This window comes from Camelus bactrianus, chromosome 17 (assembly GCF_048773025.1).
Source record: "Camelus bactrianus isolate YW-2024 breed Bactrian camel chromosome 17, ASM4877302v1, whole genome shotgun sequence".
Taxonomy (NCBI): domain Eukaryota; kingdom Metazoa; phylum Chordata; class Mammalia; order Artiodactyla; family Camelidae; genus Camelus; species Camelus bactrianus.
The window spans coordinates 23,027,245-23,046,042 of NC_133555.1; the positions used below are offsets into that span (position 1 = coordinate 23,027,245).

Sequence of the window (18,798 nt, forward strand, 5' to 3'; positions counted from 1 at the left end):
TGAAACAGAGATAATAACACCAACCTCTTCAAGTTGTTGAGGGGATTAAGTCAAAGGCCGCCCGGCAATACTTGAGTGCAGTAGACACTCTCTTAGGGGCAGCTGGGGACAACAGCAAGCATAGCAAACTGCTTGTCCAGAATGAGATGGATTAGAATGGTTACAAGACATGGGATACACAAGTTCACATGCCCGAAGCACAGTGAGGGCAAACAGTACCAAACCGTCAGAGCTCGGAACAGAGAAAGGTCGATTACAGGGCTGAGCAAGGAGAGCTGGGGGCTCGTGCCCAGAAAACCTCGATCTCCCCAAAGGGTTGCAGCTGAACATCTTCAAAGGCCATCGGAGGGAGCGGCACTGATGGTTGATGGAGATCAGTCGCTAGGCACCAGAAGGTCTGGGAGCCACCGCGCAGGATCATCAAGTAGTTCACGTCTTCCCTTTGGTGGTGGTTTTTAGCATCGGAAAAACTCAGGAAATATGCATGAGATACTATGATCCCGGTGCTTCAGAAAGGAGCTGCAGCAGAGGATGTGGGGGAGGAGTCTGTCCCCGAAAGTCCCCACCGGTCTTGCTCGGTTACACATATATACAGCCCACTTTGCATTCCTGCAAAGATGCTTCTTTTCAGTCTCACAGGGACTTGTCTAAGAGGCCCCATTCTGACCCCACATTTCTATTTGAACAGATCCGAGGCTCACTCAGAAAGGTTGGAGGGCTTTACAGGGCCACACAGCTAATGGTGGCGGGGCTGGGACCAGAGTCCAGCCCTCCGTCTGTCTGGTCCACATCTCCAGGCCAGCCATTCCTCCAGGGGCGTGGCCCTCCCCGTCACACAGTCTGAGCGCTCACACGAAGTGGGAGAAATCCAGACCAGAAGGAGCCGCTGGTCAGTTACAGTTCATGTTTCGTCACTAAATGAGTATGGAAAAAACCTGAGCATCCACTGTTCTTAGAGTCAGAACTGTGGATGAAGTATTGAAAACCCATGACAGGAACGTATTCCTCAAGTGTGCTGGAGTGGAAACCACATGGAGAACCTGCTTTATGTCAGAACACACTCCAGAATTTGGTTATTTTCAAAATAGTACCGTGCCACCAAAGGATCAAAGAGGAATCTGAGTCCGTGTGCCCCAGACTGCAATTAGAGGAGAGGAGGCAGGCACAAATAAGACTTTCAGAACTGAATGCACTGGGTTGCTGTCGCCCCTTGTCCACAGGCTGGGTTAACCTTTGCCAGATTCAGCGGATTGCTCCCTAGTCCTTCTCCGAGCTCAGGATTCAGCGAAGATTTCTCATTAGCTCTACTGGTGCCGAAGGTCAGCTGAGGAACAGGACTCCTGTTGGTTTCCTTCCAGCCCTTTCCAAACCCTTTCTCGCAAAGGACTATTTCAAGCACAATTCCTGATCTCATACTTGGACCCATTTTTAGATGCTAAAATACAGAAAATTAGGGGTTCTAGGACTGGGTATGTTTCTGTCATACTCACCAAATTGCAAGGGTGCTTGTAGCTCTTGGAGAGGAAAATCTGAACTATATTTAATCCCAGGAAGCTCAGGTTAGCTCCTTTTGTACAGTGACAACGCAAGAAGGGTTTCACTTGGAACAGCAAAGGAGAGATTATTCCATCAATTCCAGTGTTTGCTGAGCCCATGCCTGAGATGCAAATAACATTGCCTTTCTAGTCCATTTTATAATAGAGATTCTTACAGTTTCCTCTGTCAATCATTTCTTCCCCCAGCTCCTCCCATCCTTCTTTGAGAACCTGTCCATGTACTTTGCAGGGTCAGTTCCCATGGTCCCTGCTGAGAGTGACTTGCATCCCCGCCCACAGACGGCTAGATTGGGAGTGGTCCCTACTCAGACTCAGCCAATCAAGTTCTCGCTCCTGGGGGATTGCAGTTGGGCTTCCAAGATGCTACTGAGTGTCGGTTGAGCATTTAAAGAGAGAATTCAAGTCAGCAATTGAGACACTGTGTTTGTGCTTTTGTGCCAAGAATCAGAAAGAACTAGTCAAGCAGTAGAGAGGTAGAGTCAGAGATAGAAATGAGGGCGAGACCGCACGCAGACAGAAGCAGAGACGAGGAACCAATTCATGTAAGAGACACTGAGGGCAAAACCTGGACTGTGCTTCCTATTCTGTAACCAGTATTTGGTGGACATTAACTGCATTCTCTGCCCGTTCATTTCAGTATATGCCACTGTTGATAGATACAGCCCATCCTTTTCCCCTGTGTGTGTGTGTGAGAGAGAGATCTGAGTGGATTGTGTTCCTTGCAACCACGGGATCCCAGGACAGATTTGCACCCATAATCTTACCGATGATGACCAGCCGCATTTTCAAGATGGGACCTTTGTTTTAAGAGTGGAGTTCATGGTCCTGGGACTAGAACCAAGAGGTGAGGCTTCTGTGATCCCGTGTCTTAGCCTAATGCTCGTTGAGTCATCTGTCACTGATGCTTCCCGAGCGTCGGCTTTGTTTTCCTTCTTTGCATTGGGCTAAAATAGATTTTATAAGTGATTTCCTCCTCAGAGGAGTGTGACTTCCCATCTGGGATGGAGTTTCAAAAATTCTTACCGGGAGCCCCGTGGGTGGGAATGGCTCCAAGATCCCTCCCCACACCATTGGCTGGGGTCTCTGTTTCCCTTCTCGGAAAGGTGTGAATGTGACCTTTTCATTGGTCACCAAGGTTGCCATATTTAGCTTCATGAGACTAAGATACAAAGGGCTTTGCTGGAGAGCAGCCCACAGATTCTATTTGAGGAACGCCAAATGGTTCTCCGGGACCCAGCTGGTACCTCTCTCTCTCTCTTGCACAGTGCCTGAAATATGCAGTTATTTTTGCTGAATTATAATATTATTGCTCACGATAAAATCTAATATTAAAACAAAATGAACAGTGCCCACAGAGAGGGCAGAGAACCCTCCACCCTGCCAGCTGTGTGACTTTGGGCAAATCGAAACCTCAGTGCTTCGGTTTCCTCGTCTGTGAGATGATAATAGTAAAGCTTCTTCATAGGGTTATGATGGGGGTTGGATGGGTTAATTTTTATAAAGCCCCTAGAACAGTGCCCAGCACGTGGGACAAGCCCTGTTGAACACATGTACCTACTGTTCAAATTGTGATAGAGGGTAGAGCTCGGGGCTTTCCCTTACATGGCACCTGAACTCTCAGACTTCGAACGTCTACGGTTTGGAAAGTGGGAAGGGCGGAGGAGTCAGGTCGTGGTGGATTTGGAACACTGCAGGATGAGGTAACATTTCACCAGATCAAGGATGGAGATCTCCTCCCGGAAAGGGTTTCTTAATATATGCCTCTGAGGCTTACACGATTGGGCTAGGAAGAAAAGAGGAGACAAAAGGGGGAACTCAGGAAGCTACAAGAAATTTACGATGAATAAGAGCTTTGTGAAAGTCTGTCTCCCAGATTCAGGCACTGACCTCTGTGTGTGTATTTGTGTGTGTGTATTTTAAACCCAGGAATACAGGCGTGGCCATAGGGATGTGTGTCCCTAGGACATGCCCACGTTTAGATATTCTCAAGGGGCTTTTGGTTAAGCCATGGCCAGAAATTACAAGGATATTGGGATTTGGGGTTTTAAGTCATGTTTATTTAGGTGTCATTCACATACAGTAAAAATCGCCTTTGTTTTAGTACGCAGTTCTGAGTCTGACAAATCCGTGCAGACATGTAACCATCACCACAATCAAGATATAGAACAATTCCATCCCCGAGAAACGTTCCCCTGAGCCCATTGGTGGACAACTCCACTTCCCACCCACAGCCCTGGCCACCCACTGACCTGTTTTCTTCCCCTATAGTTTTGCCTTTTGCAGAACGTCAGCGGCGCTTCTCTGACCTTTGATCTCAGGTCAGGTGACAACAGCTCTTTTAGCATCCTGTAGCCCTTGTCGCAATTATAATTACACTGTATATGCCACTGATGGCTAAATTGCTCAGAACTCATCTCTTTGGCTAGACTTCTGCAGGGCATGTCTGTGGGCAGAGATTGGCTGGTTCATTACTGTATCTTCAGCGATACCACCAAGTAGAGACAAAAAATACTGTTTAATGAATGAATGAATGAGTGACTCAGTGACTATAAGGAAAGTGCTCTAAGACACTACTAAGTCAGCAAAAGCAATGTAATATTCAATGGTAACAAATCTATCACATTGTAAAGCGCCAGAGATTACATTATTTGAACATCCCTAAAGAGTAAGCATACACTTGTAGTTGTACTGGGTCCGAATATTAGCAATCCGAACCATCCCAGGCAATCCCGGATGCATGATCCGTACTTTAATTAAAAATAAAATGAAAAAAAAAAAACCCCACTTTAATTACTGAACCCTGTATTTTGCTATTCATTTGTCTAACTATATCTTTAAAGCTGTTTATTACATAATTTTTACACTCCATATATTTTGCAGCAAATCTGACATTACAGTGATGCTTAACAGCAAGATCATGAAATCCTCAAAATCCAGCTTCGTTTCTGTATGCTTGTCGAGTTCAGAAAGGAGGACTTTGTATCTCGGTTTGGTTTCTTGTCCCTGTAAGAATAAAGAAGAGAAAGTAAAAGCCGAATGCGTTGTGCCATCCTGGTTTTGCAGATAATAAGCGATAGTAAGCATGTTATTAACAACATGCCAAGTTGCTCCCCGCGCTACTGGTCAAGCACTGTGTTAAGTCTTTTCATGGGTTATCTCGTTCAGTGCTCGCAGGGACCTCATTGAATATGTGCTATCATTAATTATCCCCACTCTGCAAATGCAATGTAGGAGACTCAGTGAGAATTAAGGAATTTGCCCCAAGCTAAACAGCTATCAGTGTGGAGCCAGGATTCATTGCATCGGCTACCTGATGATGGAGCCCACACTCAACTGCTAAGCCCTCCCACCTCTCTACAAACAAAGATACTGTTACATTTTCAGATTTTCAAGTTACAGTCTCTTTCTTTTTAGACCTAACCACAATGTGTTCCGCTGAGTCTACGATCATCCAGAAATATAGAATAAAATATGCTAAAAGAAAATAGATGCTTTGGAAGATGATTCAGCCCTTAGTTTGATCATAAAGCAAACCCAGTTTCGTAGTCCTCATAAACTGACTGAAGAAACACATGTGACTCACACTAAATGGAGAGGCTTTTCGGTTCTAACCACAGCTTGTGAAATATCTTCCCAAGTGGCATTAAAAGCATTAAGGTCTTTTGAGTCACTACGTTTAGTTCAACTCCAAACACTCACCCATGTGCTAACTGTAAAAAACCATCACAGCAATGACTGAGGCACTTCAGGAGTGAGGATGCATTCCTCTTACAGGCTTAAACCTTTCTGGTTTCTCCAGGCTGATACTCCTCAAGAGGTCACACCTACCAGCGAGGGAGAACGGAGTTGTCTCTGCCTCCCCCCAGGAGAACCCAAGATAGAGACAGAAGCCCTTTACTAGTGCAAAGCACTCTGTTTGCTCAAAGGTCAACGGTGCTGGAGGTCCTCCTCCTCTTTTTCCTACATATTTTGTGAGAGCACGGAGCTGACAGAGGTCCAGCCCTCTTGGGGCCTGACCAGCCATCTTGCTTTTGTATCTTCTTAGCACTGCTTTTAGGTGCTCAGTTTTATTGTCTCTGACTGGCTACAGGGGATAAGTAATATTTGCTCAGTGGAGTGGAGCTACTGCCACTGAGACTAAAAGTGCCAGGGATGTGCAGTCCCCTTAAGTCCCCTGAAGTTGGTGCCTCTCATCTGGAGGAGAGGGCGGGACTGCATTGGGGCCCGGCTGTGTCTGCTGCCAGAGACCCCGAAATTGGCTGCCTTTCTCAGGTTTTGCTTTTGTTTTTAAATGGAGGTACCGGGGATTGAACCCAGGACCTCGTGTATGCTAAGCATGTGCTCTACCACTGAACTATCCCTTCCCCACTAGTAACTGTGTTTATATTGCTAACTCTCCCTTCTGCAGATCTGTCTTCTGACCTCCCCGCTCACATACCCTGTTGCTGTCTGGGTTTCTCCACATGAATGTTTCACGAACATCTTAAAATTGACACATCCTGACAGAACTCCTCCTGTCCCCCCCACCTCCCACCCCACCTCCAATCTGCTTATTCTCTGGTCCTTCTCTTCTCTGGGGATGGGACCACCAGCCGTTTCTTCCCACAGTCAGAGCTGGGGTATCGTGCTTTGCTTCCTCGGTTCTTCAACCCTCACAGCCAATCAGCTATCAGATCCTGTTCATTCCGTCTTCCAAACGTCCCTCCTATTCACCACCCTAGTCCAGACCAACGTCTTCTTTTGTTTGGATTCCTTCCCCACAGTTACTCTTTTCTTTGTCTCACTCCCCACCCCCGCTGCAGTCTGATCTCCATTAGCCGGTGTAATTTCTTCCTCCTGGACTCGGAACCCATCCCTGGCTTCCTCCTGCCCTCAGGCTGTGCCTCTGTAAGATGTGGCTTCTTTCCACCTCCCCAGCCTCCCCTCCCACTGCGTCCTGCTTCCTTCCTCCTTCTCACCAATACTTACTGGACCTCATCGCTCTTTGACATGCTTTATGCCAAATCCTCGGCTTGGAATGCCATCATTCTCACCCCCCACCCCACCCCCCAATCCCAGCTCACTCTTGACCTCATTCTTCAGACCTCAGCTGTACCTTCGGTTTTGACCACCAAGCCCAAGACGGCCCCTCTGTTTCACTCTTTCACTGCACGCTCCACTTTTTCCCGGGCTGTTGACTCTTTCCAAAGACTTTCTCAGCACATCTCTCTACTCTGCTGGGTCGGTCACTTGTTCACTGCATTAACCCCAGTCCTCAGCCCGCTTCCTGGCACAGGATAGGTGTTCCAGACACGTTTGTTGGATGAAACCACACAATGGGGCCTCTGAGCCAGAGTTGTTGACTTTGGGGGCCAGCTGTTACGGTGCGGCCCCCTGTTACTTCATGCCTGTTCATTCTCTTACCTCTGTGAAATTCCTAAACTGGGTTTGCAGCAGATTTTTGGCAGCAGCTTTTCCAAGTTTCCCATCGGGGTCAGAAGAATTTCTGAAAATCAGAGCGGCAGTGGCGATGGCTTTTTCCAGATCGGAGCATTTGCGTAGAGCTTTGGGAGAAGACAGGGACAGCAACGTAGCCGAGGTTAGACATGACCCTCCCCCAGACCTGAGGCTCCACCTTCCGGGGGAACTTGGGGAACAGGGTTGGAAGGTGAGTATCAGTGTGATCCCGTCCTTGGGCTCCGTGCCACCTACCTGGGGGTGGGACACGGGGCTGTCTGATCCTGGATCTTGAAACAATAGGGAACAAAAGTTCCTTCAGAAGGAATTAGCATTTAGTAGAATTGGGATGAGATTTACCACCTGCTTGCCGTGTGACCTTGGGAAAACACCTGACCTCTCTAAGCCTTGGTTTTTCCAATGTGTGATTTCATGCAGTTATTCCAGGAAATATATCTGAAGTACCTACTATGTGCTTGGCTCTGTCCCTGGCATTAAGGATACCTCATTGACTAAGACAAAGTCCTGCTCTGGTGGAGTTTACACTCTCTGTCAGATGGAGCATCACCACATGGCAGTGTGATAAAGGAACTGACGTTCAGGACAAGTCCTTTGGTATCATGACAGATCAGGGGTGTCTGTGAATCGCAGCCTCCAACACAGTGACCTCCCAGCTGGTGTCTCTGGGTTTAAACTCCTTGGAAGGGTGGTGCCAACTCATTCCTTTCCAGTGGGTAGCACACGGTGAACCCTGAGCACTACACAAGGTGCGGTGAAGACAACTGCCATCCTCTCCGCCCTCCCAGTCCTCAGCACATCCCCTCTTACAGAACTTCTCCCCCTTCACAGCAATTGAGTGTTTAATCATCTTTCTTTCCAACTAGAATGCAGGATCCACGAGGCCAGGGATCAAAAGCTTTCTTTTCATCTTTTTTTTTTTTGGCACATTGGAGGGGCTGAAAGGAGACACTGTGGCTGGAGTCTAGAAGCTGAAAGGATGTTTGATTAGAAAGGCAGGCAGGGGTTAGACCATGCACCTTGCTCAGAAGGGGCAGAGCAAAGATCTGAAAGTCTGTCTGCCTTCAAAGGCCATAGAAAGATCCGCCACTTGGGAATAACGCCTTCTAAGAGCATCTCCATAGAGGCTGCGGAATCCAGACATTCCCTGACCCTCTGAGACAGTTCAGGTCTGACCGCACTCTGGATAGATGGGGGCTCCATCTGGACCAGCCAGCTTCTCTCCCTTCTCCTCCATCCTCTTAAACACAGCGTGCATCCTTTCCTGACTGTAAAATAACACATGCTTACGGTGAAAACAGAGCCGGGAAACAAAAAAATTAAAACTAAAAGCTAACGAGGAGCCCTGATCATCCCACCAATTCTTGATGATACATTCGGTTTCCTGTTTTTCTGGTTGGGTTCTTCCCTTAATAAACTCAGCGTGTTGCCTCCTAATTCCTGCCCTGCCTGCCTCACGGAGTTGTGAGCGAACATGTGAAAGCATATTGCAGAGGGCTAAGTGCTATTAAAAATGCGAGGGATTGATGTTTCTTTTTTGGCGTCTTTTATCAGCTCTCTTGCCTTCGGATGGGGATGATGGAGAGGGTGTTAAATCAGGCACTTCCTGCCAACCTCTCATTTCCTATCTCACTTCTTACGCTTCAATGATACCAAACTGTGTGTAGTCCCTTACTCACTCTGTCTTCCCCACAAGTACTGCCTGCCAGGTGCTGTCCTAGCTCAGGGGAGAGAGCAGCGCGCAGCATGGAGAGGACAATCCTTGGTTTCCCTGAGCTGGCGTTCTGCTGGGTACTAGTAATGAAAGATTTTGGAGCTTGAGCTGTGTACACCAGCTGCTCCTTTATGGGATGTACATGACTCGACTCATTTCATTCTCACATCAGCCCTCCTTTACAGATGAGGAAACTGAAGCACAGAGAGGTTATGTGACTTGCACAAGGTCACACAGTCAGTCTGGTCCCTCGCCTCTAGGCATTGTGTTTCAGGGAGTGTATTCTGTAGGGCTCTCCCCCACCCCGGATTGGACTACCTGCCCCTCCTTTATACTTCTCTACTCCCCCAAACAGCAGCTTATCCTGACCCTCTCACTGAAACACGCTGTCTAAATTACCTTCTAGATCAGCACCGTTCAAGAGAAATGTAATAAGAGCCATAATTATAATGACATTTTTCCTAAGTAGCCATATTAAAAAAGTAAAATGAAACAGATAAAATTATCTAAAAAATATACTTAATGTAAGCCGATATCTCAAAAATATCATTTTGGCATATGATCAAGCTATTGAGGTATGTTACACCTTTTTCTCTGAAATCCTTTAAATTTGACCTATATTAAATACCCATAGCACGTTTCAATTCAAACTAACCACATTTCAAGTGTTCAGTATCGACATCTGGCTAGTGGCTACCATACTGAACAGTGCACCTCTACACTGCATGCTCCCTGAGGGCGGTCACTGCATCTCATTTATTTTTGCACGCACTCCCAGACCCTGGCACGTTGCAGGCCTCAGCGTCTGTGTGCTGAACCGAGCTGGCTTGAACTTCAGCACAATTCTCTGCCTCTTTCTCCCCACCTGCCCTGGAACGTGGACCCTAAACTTGAAACATTTGATATACTGAGTTCCTCCCGCTTTAGTGTAGTAGAAACACAACTCTCGGTACAGCAAGGTGTCAGAATCCCCTCATTTGAGAACTTTTCCTAATAGTTCTTATTTTTGCACGTGAAGAAATGAAGCCCCACAGGAGAAAAGTGGTTTGTCCAGGTTTCCATCAGTAGAACTGGAAACTAGATCTCTGCGTTTTTTTTTTTTTTTGGCTAGATCAATAGTTGACCTAATACTCTGGTGCTTCTCGAACTTTTCCCCATCAAAAGAGTTTGGAAGCCAGAGATAAATATGTCCTCAGCCCCCATTTCCACTCACCTCCCCCAAGAGATCAAAGACATACGCCCAAGCAGTCAAAGAAAATATGTGTTGATGTTGACTTCTGTTCCGTGACCCATCCATGTCTGATTTCAATGACTAATACTTAAAATTACTTACCCCTGAGTAAAACACATACAGCAAGAATGAGTCATATTTAGCCTGTGTTTCCTTAAGGCATGGGAATAAATGCTCCGTGCTTTAAGAAATCGTCCAATGTAAGGAGTCTGGTGCTAGGAAGGGTATGTGTGTGTGTGTGTGTGTGTGTGTGTGTGTGTGTGTGTGTGTGTGTGTGTGTTTGTATGTTGGGGACAGTGAGGGTGATAGTTATGATCCCCCCCAACCTTCCAGAGTGGGCTGTTATATGAGAAACGTATTATTTTAATGGATATTTTAATGTCATGGACATATTTTGTCATAGACAGTTATCAAAAGTATCTGAAACTGTGTAGGATGTGAAACAGAAATCACGGATCTCTTGTGTTGTGATAGTGTAAAAATAAATAAATCATCTTGATGAAAATATTAAATCAAAATATAAAGCGTCTCCTTTGGAGACACTGACCAGCCACCCAGGGGGAAAAGTAACTGTAATACGCGAGTGTCCGGCTGTTGCCTGTTACTCTGCAGGCATTTTGAACCACACATTCTGGAGTAAGATAGCAACCCGAGTATATGAGTGCTTTTTATTCTTATATGGTCATTTCCACGACTGTATCGTGAGGTCTAAAGATATTTTACCTCTAAGATGGAAATCTGGAATTCTGGGGGAAAATCTGTACACCATGGGAGTTTGCCACACTGTATCTTGTTCTTGTTAGAGGCAGTTGGGGACCGATGGCATCCTGAGTTCCACTGAACATTCATGACTCTCATGCTGATGGTCTTGTTCAGGACACACTGAGGGTGGTGCCCATGGAGGGCCGGCCGGGCCTGGTGGGAGGAACACTGAATGAAGAGTCTGGGATCCATGCTCTGATTATAGCTTGGCCATTAAGTTTAGGGGAGCTGTTCCTATTACTGGACCTCAGTTCCCAAATGTTGAAAAAGAACATCATACATGTTTGATGATTTATGTTCAAATTCTCTGACATCGTTGGCATTCTTTGACGTCTTATTATTTGAAATTCTCGGCGTGCTAACATGGTGGAGAAGAACCCCATCCGTCTGTCACCCTGGGCCTTACCTTTTATTGAAGCCAGTTGTTTGGATATTGAAATGCTGCCAACAAAATGAAAGAAACATAATGATTCTGGGAGTCTGGGTACTGACAGCAGCATCTGAAGTAGGGAATTCAGTGATTTAAAGATTAATTTCTTTCCCGCACATCTTCCCTGAGCATTCTGGTGGAGCAGCGCTCTGGCTTTCAAAAATCCTTTCTCCCTTGGACACTGAGTAAAGAAATGCTTGGCAATGGTTGGCCCACAGGTCCTGCTCTTTTGTGTGGTTTTGTGTCCATGGGACTAAATTCCCTCCGATGGAAAAGGGGCAGGGAAGTGTTCCCTTCCATGTAAGCTCTCACATGCTCTTTCCTGTTTTCATTCGACCAACATAGAAATTATTAGGGACACTTTGGAAGCCATATGCCACATCAGGATGTCCCTACATAGGTCCCTACATGGTCGCATGGAGTATAACTACCAGAGACCTGGAAACCCCACTCTGAACTGTCACATGAAAAAGAAAAAAAAATAACTTCAAAAAAAATTTTTGGGGGGGTAATTAGGTTTATTTACATATTTATTTTTTAATGGAGGTACTGGGGATTGAACCCAGGACCTTATGCATGCTAGGCATGCACTCTACCACTGAGCCACACCCTTCCCCCGCCAAATAACTTCTTGTTTTGTGAAACACCAAGGATTTGAGGCTTACTTGTTCCAGCAGCTTAGGCTACCTAAGAATCAACGTACCGCACTAGGGGATGGGGGCACATCAGGGAACGACTGAGAGGTGCTCACAATCTTGAGGCTCAGATTCCAGTGCAGCAGACAGACATTAAACAGGTAATTCAATAAAGAGTAATGGCGGAGCCCAGGCAGAGGGCAGGGAAGGACCAAGCCAGTCTACAGGCCAGGGTAGTGGTATTGTGTCTGAGCCAAGTCAATCATTAGGTGAAGAAGGAGGAAGAGTGTTGTAAGCAGAGGGAACAGTATGTGCTGAGGCCCAGAAGTGGGAGGAGAGCTTGGTATGGCTGAAGAGCCAGAGGAAGTACAGGACGGCCAGACCCCGGAGAAGGAAGGAGACGGTGGCGGAAGGTGAGGTCAAGGGCCAGGACCAGGGTGTGCTGAGCAAGCCTTGTGAAGGACTCAGGTCATTATCCTAAGGGCAATGGGAAGGAAGCAGATGACACGGGCAGATTTGCATCTGGGGAAGTTATTTCACCAGACGTATGAGAAGGAGATTAGAAAGGGATCCGCTGGGAGGCAGGAAGATAGATCTTGAGCCTTTATGAAAAGCAAGTCAGTGTTTGCTTGGTATTCCAACCCCCAGTGGCTGGAGGCATTTTGAGAAAGCCAGGAAGAACCGTAGAACTTGGTCATATCTTTGTGACAACTCTTTAAAGGGAACTTTTGGGTTCAAGATCTGGTTTTGGCACTAGGCAGCCAAGAGATGGTCACCTTTGGGGGCCCTTTTCCTTACTTGTAAAATTAGGAAGCTGGACCCTATGATATCTTGGACCTTTTATTGCCTCCCCTTGAGCTCGTCTTGATTTCCTAAAGACTCTGCACCATTATTGTCTCTTTCATAGGGTAAAAGGACATGCACCTTAGCCTACAGACACTTTACTCAACGTACACTTGCAATGTGGCTTGGGTTGCCTTTTTTTTTTTTAAACTCTTTTAATTAATTAATTTATCATCCCATTTATTTTTATTTTGGGGGGAGGGAAGGGGGGATGGAAGGTAATTAGGTTTATTTATTTGTTTTTAATGGAGGTGCTGGGGATCGAACCCAGGACCTTGCGCATGCTGAGCACACACTCTGCCACTAAGCTCTACCCTCCCCACCTTATGTTACTTTCTATTGCCACCATCTCCTCCTTTAGTCTGCGAGGCCCTTAAAAGTAAGAACTCGGCAGTCTCTCCCTATCTCCCACCCCTGGCCCAGCAGAATACTCAGTGCTTGTCAAGTGCTCGACAAATCTTTTGAATGAAAGTTGATGCCCTGAAGGGAATTACATGAGGAAGAGCATTTTTCATTTATTAACCAGAATTTTACGCATTTGAATGATCTGAAACAATTTCCCTCTGTCATGGATAATTTGAAAGAATATATTATATGGTTGAACTCATTACCAATTTTGATTTACAAATATTTTTTAAGAGGCAATCAAAGACATCCGTGTTCAGTATATCAGCTTTTCAGTTCACAATCCAAGCTGCAAATTTGTTCTCTTTAATTTTCCAATTCGATTTAAAGCTGGAATGAGATGGGTAAGAGGCCCCGAACTTGCCATATCTTGGCTACCAAGCTGTGGACACGAACTCGTTGGAAATACTCCTGCAAGCTTAAATGAAACCCAGGAAAGGAGAGCCAGGCGCCACTGACCTTTTGCGCATCTTCCTAGGTGCCAAAGTAGATGTTGGGGCTGCAGAAGGACCGGGGTCCCCTTCCAAGTGGAGTGCTTGGTCCGGGGTACTGTGCAAACAGCCACACATACTCTGCTCTCTTGTTGTGTGTCGGCCCTTCCTAAGCAACTGTCACTTGCCCACCGTTGCTATTTGTCATTTGTTCCCTGACAACGAGACGGTGGCACTTGTAGGACAGCTTTCCCCTAGTGTCATTTGTAGGCAGACGGTCAACAAATATCTGCGTCCTCCTGTGGGGCAGGCACCGTACCAGGTACTGGGGACACAGAGTGAGAAAAGTCCGGGGGGGGAGAGGTCTATTTTACTTGTGTTAGCTTAGAGTTCTTTCAGTGAAAACTCGGGGGTGTCAGCTCAGTAACGTGAGTCCAGGCCAGGGAAGACCTGACCAGCAATTACTTAGATCGCTGGCGAGCTGACGGGTGAGAGGAGACAGATCTCCAGCGAAGCTAAGGACAGTCATCGTTTGGGCTTCACGTTGGCTTCAGGGACACCTGCTATCTTATTACTGCATCGCTGGTCACTGCTCCACCATATGGCCATGCCACCCTCACTGCTGGCCTCTCTTTATGATTTTCTTTTTTCTCCTCTCGCTACCTCCTGACTAATTTCCTTAGCACTTTTCATTTGAATTTGGGAGGGAGAGAGAGTTTGACTGGCCAATTACCGTAGCCCACACCGGTCCACGCGTCAATGCCAGCCGCCCCCGTGGCTTGATATGATGAAATTGTTCCTTTGATAGGAATAATTTAGTTTGCTGAGTTCTTCTTCAGTTTTGTTGTTGCACAACTCTGTTGAAGAAACTACAGAGTTGGGCTCCGGGCACTGGGATAACGTGTATTGATTTTTTTGTTGCTGTTGTCAAGGCTTAATGCGATTCTGTTATTCTGCAGCCAGCGCTGTGCTTTTTCTGCAGTAAAAGGAGCCCAGAAACATACTTTCCTTCCTGCTGAGACAGTGTCTTATGTAGGCAGGCAAGAGCAATGTAACTTTTAGATGGAAGTGTCATTGTGGACACTGGCACTGGCTTTCCCTGACATTCCGCTGTTTCTTGGTTGATTTTGCCAAGCTGGTGCCGAAGGGTAATGACACCTCTTGCTGTAGATGGATCCTCTTTTGTTAGCCATCATTATAGGCAAGAAGCACAAGGTCGTCCTGCTGTCAATTTTATACTCCACCTTTGTACTGTCTCTACTATGTTGTTGATAGGGTACAAGGTATGTTTTTGTGTAATTTAAAAAATTATGGCAAAATACATGTAATAGAAAAGTTACCATGTTAACCAGTTTAAAGTGTCCAGGTCGGTGGCATTAAGGACATTCACATGGTTGTGCCACCATCAGCACCATCCATCTCCAGAACTCTTTTCATCTTGTGAAATGGAACTCTTACCTGTTCAGCAACCATGGCCCATTTCCCCTTCTTCCCATTTATAAGTACACACCGCCCTTTGTTTATCCATCCATCAGTGGATACTTGGGTACTTCTACCTTTCGGCTGTTGTGAATAATGCTGCTGTGAACATGGTGTGCAAATACATGTTTGAATCCTTGTTTTCAGTTCTTTTGGGTATCTAACCAGGAGTGAAACTTCTGGAGCAAATGGTAATTCCATTTTCAAGTTTTCTGAGGAAACACCATACTGTTTTCCATAGCAGTGGCACCATTTTACTTTCTTACCAACAGTGCACAAGGGTTTCTATTTCTCCACGTCCTTGCCAATACTTTTCTTTCTTCCTGTGCTTTTTTTTTGGGGGGGGGGTAGTAGCCATTCTAAGGAGGTGGTACCTCATTGTGTTTTTGCTTTGCATTTCCCTAAGGGTTAGTGATGCTAAACATCTCTGCATGTGTCTAGCAGGCATTGGTAAACCTTTGGAGAAATGTCCGTTCCAGTGTTTTGCTCAATTTAAAATCTGCTTGTTGTCTATTTTTTGTTGGAATCGTGGGAGTTCTTTATATATCCCAGGGAAGCTGTGTTTTTGAACAGTATCTCATTTAATCCTCATAATAAGATGGTTTAGGAGCATCGTTACCTCAACCTTAGAGCTGAAGACCCTGCGATACCCATAGAGAAATTCACTTGCAATTCATTCCCCAAGCAAACACTTGTTGAGCACTCATGTAAGCCTGACACTGTTAAAAAGCAATGCGGCTCCAGCAGTAAAAACAAAACAAAACAAAACAAAACAAAACCCCAAACTGACCAAGAGCACTGCCCTCCTACAGAATGCACTTTAGTAGGGAAACATACAATAAACAAGATAAATACATCAAATATAAAATACATCCTGTTTAGAGAGCTTCCTTTAACCCTTTTTAAAAAGTACACCTGCTGGCAAACAAGTCTCTCAGCAGGGATAGGGGTGGGAGGGGCTCAGTAGCGCCAGCTTGGGGAGAAGTCCAGGTTCCCCACAGTCTCCACAACACCACGCAGGTGGGAGGGGGTGGGGCCCCCCATTACAGCCTGGAGCGGGTGGAGGTCTAAGTCCATCACTTGATCTTTGTGGGCGGGGGCGGGGCATAGTTGTTTGTAATGGTGTTTAGCAGCAGTAATTATTTCCTAAGAGTTTTCTGTCCTGCTCGGCTGTCCCTTTGGCTAGAGAGGGAGAGCACGTTTTTGCTGGGGCTTTTATTGTCTGTGCCCTGCGGGGTTTCAGGCGGGTGGCACCCAGCCTGGGTTACACGAGGCAAACATGCAACCCCAGGGAATCCACTGCCTCGCTGTCCGAGTTCTGAAGCCCCTTACAGCCTGTCTTCCCTTCTCCATCTTTTGGATTGTGTTGTACGTTAAACGTGTAGGCTTTTTAGCTGTCCTTAGTAGGAGGAGGAGGGAAAATATGTCAGCTCCAACTTCCCAGAGTTGGAAGTCCCTGTGTAATTTTGGAAGCATTAGCTTCTTTAAGTCCTTACAACATAATCATGAACAGGCTCAGAGAGCTTAAGCACCTCGCGCAAGATCCTGGTTTCTGACCTGCCTCCCGACAGCCTGTAAACCCTCATCGCGCTTCTTTGCCAGTCGCGGTACCGTATTTACAGAAGTCCGTGCATCCTGCTTCGTATCCCGGGTGCCTCCTGTGTAGCTGGGTCTTTATTTATTGAGTCTCTCTAATAACTTACAATCTACACTTTGTTAACCTTTTTCTGCATGCCCACGCTGTTGTGATCTGCATTGGGACGGTCTTGTCTTTGTAGTGCGACCTTTCCATTAAACCCCTCTGCTGACAGCCAGCACCTGCCCAGAGGTGGGGAGAGATCCGGGCTTCCTGAAGGTACGGGCAGTACCTAACAGAATTTGACCCTCACATGTTACATATTTTATGCGATACCTCTTTCGTTTGTTTTTAATCAAGTGGTTCTTCGGGATTTGTTACCCAGAAGCCAGCAGGCCCTGGGTCTCAAGCCTGCCAACAGTGCAGGGCCCCCCTTTTCAGACCCCTTTCCTCTCTAAAATAAAATAAAAGCGTGGTTTTGCTATGGGCCCGGCCCACGAAGTTGCCAGCAGATGGCTTCAAAGCATTTAACCGCCTGTCTGACGTAGTGGAAATTGAATTTCTGAATCAGAACGCTCAACATTTCATGGGTCTGGGATTTAATTATCTTGCAATGTAATGGGAGAAAAAGCGAGAGCCTTTCATTTTCCATTGGTGACTGTCATTCTTCAGACATTTCCAAGGCACGTTTGAGAGGGAGAAACTGCCTGGCATGCTCCCTGGAGCAGTCGGCAGCCTTTGCAGGGATGAAACACGCCGAGTAATCGCCGTGATGCAGTCAACACACATATGTGCAGAGTCGGGCTTACTATCCCGTCAGTTGGCACAGATAATTAAACAAGATGTTCAGCTTCGTTACTGTTAGGAAGCCACCACTCACCAAGAAGGTCTATAATCTCCTTGGTTAATCCTTGGAGGCTTCATTTAAGGATTTTAATGCCCACAGCGGGAAGAAATCAGGCGAGAATGCTCAGCTCCACAAAATACGCTTAAAGAGGTTTGACGGAAGGACAGACAGAACTGTTCACCCTGACGAGGAAATGCTTGCTTGCATTCCCCCGAAATGGTAGCTTAGGCGGGGAAACGGCTTGCTTTCAAAGTCACCTGAAAGCATTTAACTACATATATTCACCCTTGTAATTTGTTTTTGGATAATGATCGCATTTTCAGGCTTTAAACCTACCATATAAAGGGCATACAGTGAACATCTCCTTGCTATTCCTGTGCCCTATTTGCCCAGTTTTTTTTTTTTTCTCTCTCTCCACAATTAGAACCACCTTAATCTGAAATAGAAAGTCTGAATTTTTTTTTCTTGGAAAAATCCCATGCATGGTTCTCATACAGGATCAAGATTGTCTTATGTCCTTTAGGGGACCAGGCACGGAGTCAGTGAGGACATAAATCCTGATCTATAAAACCAGGGGTCCAGGGGAGACACGGTGGAGCGATGCTCTCCCCTCCTCTCTCTCTCTCAACTGCGGATCTTTCAGAGGCTGTGTGCCAGCTGCCTGACTTCTAATAAAGCCGCTATCTGTGTTTCTGAGAGTGGCAGAAGTCGTAGCCCTGCTTAGCTCGTAACTGGGGGGTGTTCTGAACCTTCGCTATTGTCCTGGTGGTGTTGGCTTCCCCTCCTCTGGCGATTTGTCCTTTCCTAGCTGCTCTGTTTCCTTTACTCTTATCTACCCCTGCCTTCCCCCAGGGAACTGGAGGGCTCAGCCTTCATTGGGACCTTTATTTTTCTCAGTTTATGTCTCCAGCACATGACTTTTCAAACCCAGTGGAGGTTTGTTTTTTTCTTTTCTTTTTTTCTTTTTTCCAGGCTGGTGTCAGAGTTCGAGACTCATCCGCACTGAAGAGGTAAAATACAATGTGATACAAGTCTCCACTCGGGCTTCTGTGTTGAAGGCAATGTGATTTAACTTGGAGCGACTTGGGTGCCCAGAACACTGGCAAGATCTATTTCCTTGTACACTTTTGTTCTACTCTGTTTTGGATCGCATTCTCACCAGGGGCGCATATGGGGTTTAAATATATGGTGGTGATTAAATTGTCCCTTTAAGACTTAAAACAGCTGGCAATGTGTCTTCCAAGTGGCATGTCTGGATATTGGACAGATACAAATAAAGATAACCAAGTTGTAAACATAAATATCTAATCTTGAGCCCGGCAGAGATATTAATACGCTGAAGAATCTCTTTGGAGGGTTCTCGTTTCCCTGGCAAATCTGTCTCCTCCTGAGCTCTGACTGAGGGAAGTAAGGGCGTCAGCAGGTTGCCTTGAAC

At 46.2% G+C, this 18,798-nt stretch overlaps 1 protein-coding gene and 1 long non-coding RNA gene across 2 annotated transcripts; one reads left to right on the forward strand and one right to left on the reverse strand.

The window, feature by feature from the left end:
- Nucleotides 1–3,598: 3,598 nt before the first annotated feature.
- Nucleotides 3,599–13,639, reverse strand: SNTN (sentan, cilia apical structure protein). Its single transcript, XM_010968292.2, has 4 exons — nucleotides 13,490–13,639; nucleotides 11,124–11,158; nucleotides 6,960–7,099; nucleotides 3,599–4,559 (listed from the first exon to the last, which is right to left on the reverse strand). The coding sequence occupies exons 1-4, from the start codon at nucleotides 13,597–13,599 to the stop codon at nucleotides 4,404–4,406; spliced, it is 441 nt and encodes a 146-aa protein (XP_010966594.1). The 5' UTR covers nucleotides 13,600–13,639; the 3' UTR covers nucleotides 3,599–4,403.
- A 44-nt stretch (nucleotides 13,640–13,683) lies between these two features.
- On the forward strand, nucleotides 13,684–18,485 carry LOC141573770 (uncharacterized). The gene is made up of 2 exons (XR_012499923.1): nucleotides 13,684–13,783; nucleotides 18,336–18,485. It is a non-coding gene; the product is annotated as an uncharacterized LOC141573770 (long non-coding RNA).
- Nucleotides 18,486–18,798: the final 313 nt, after the last annotated feature.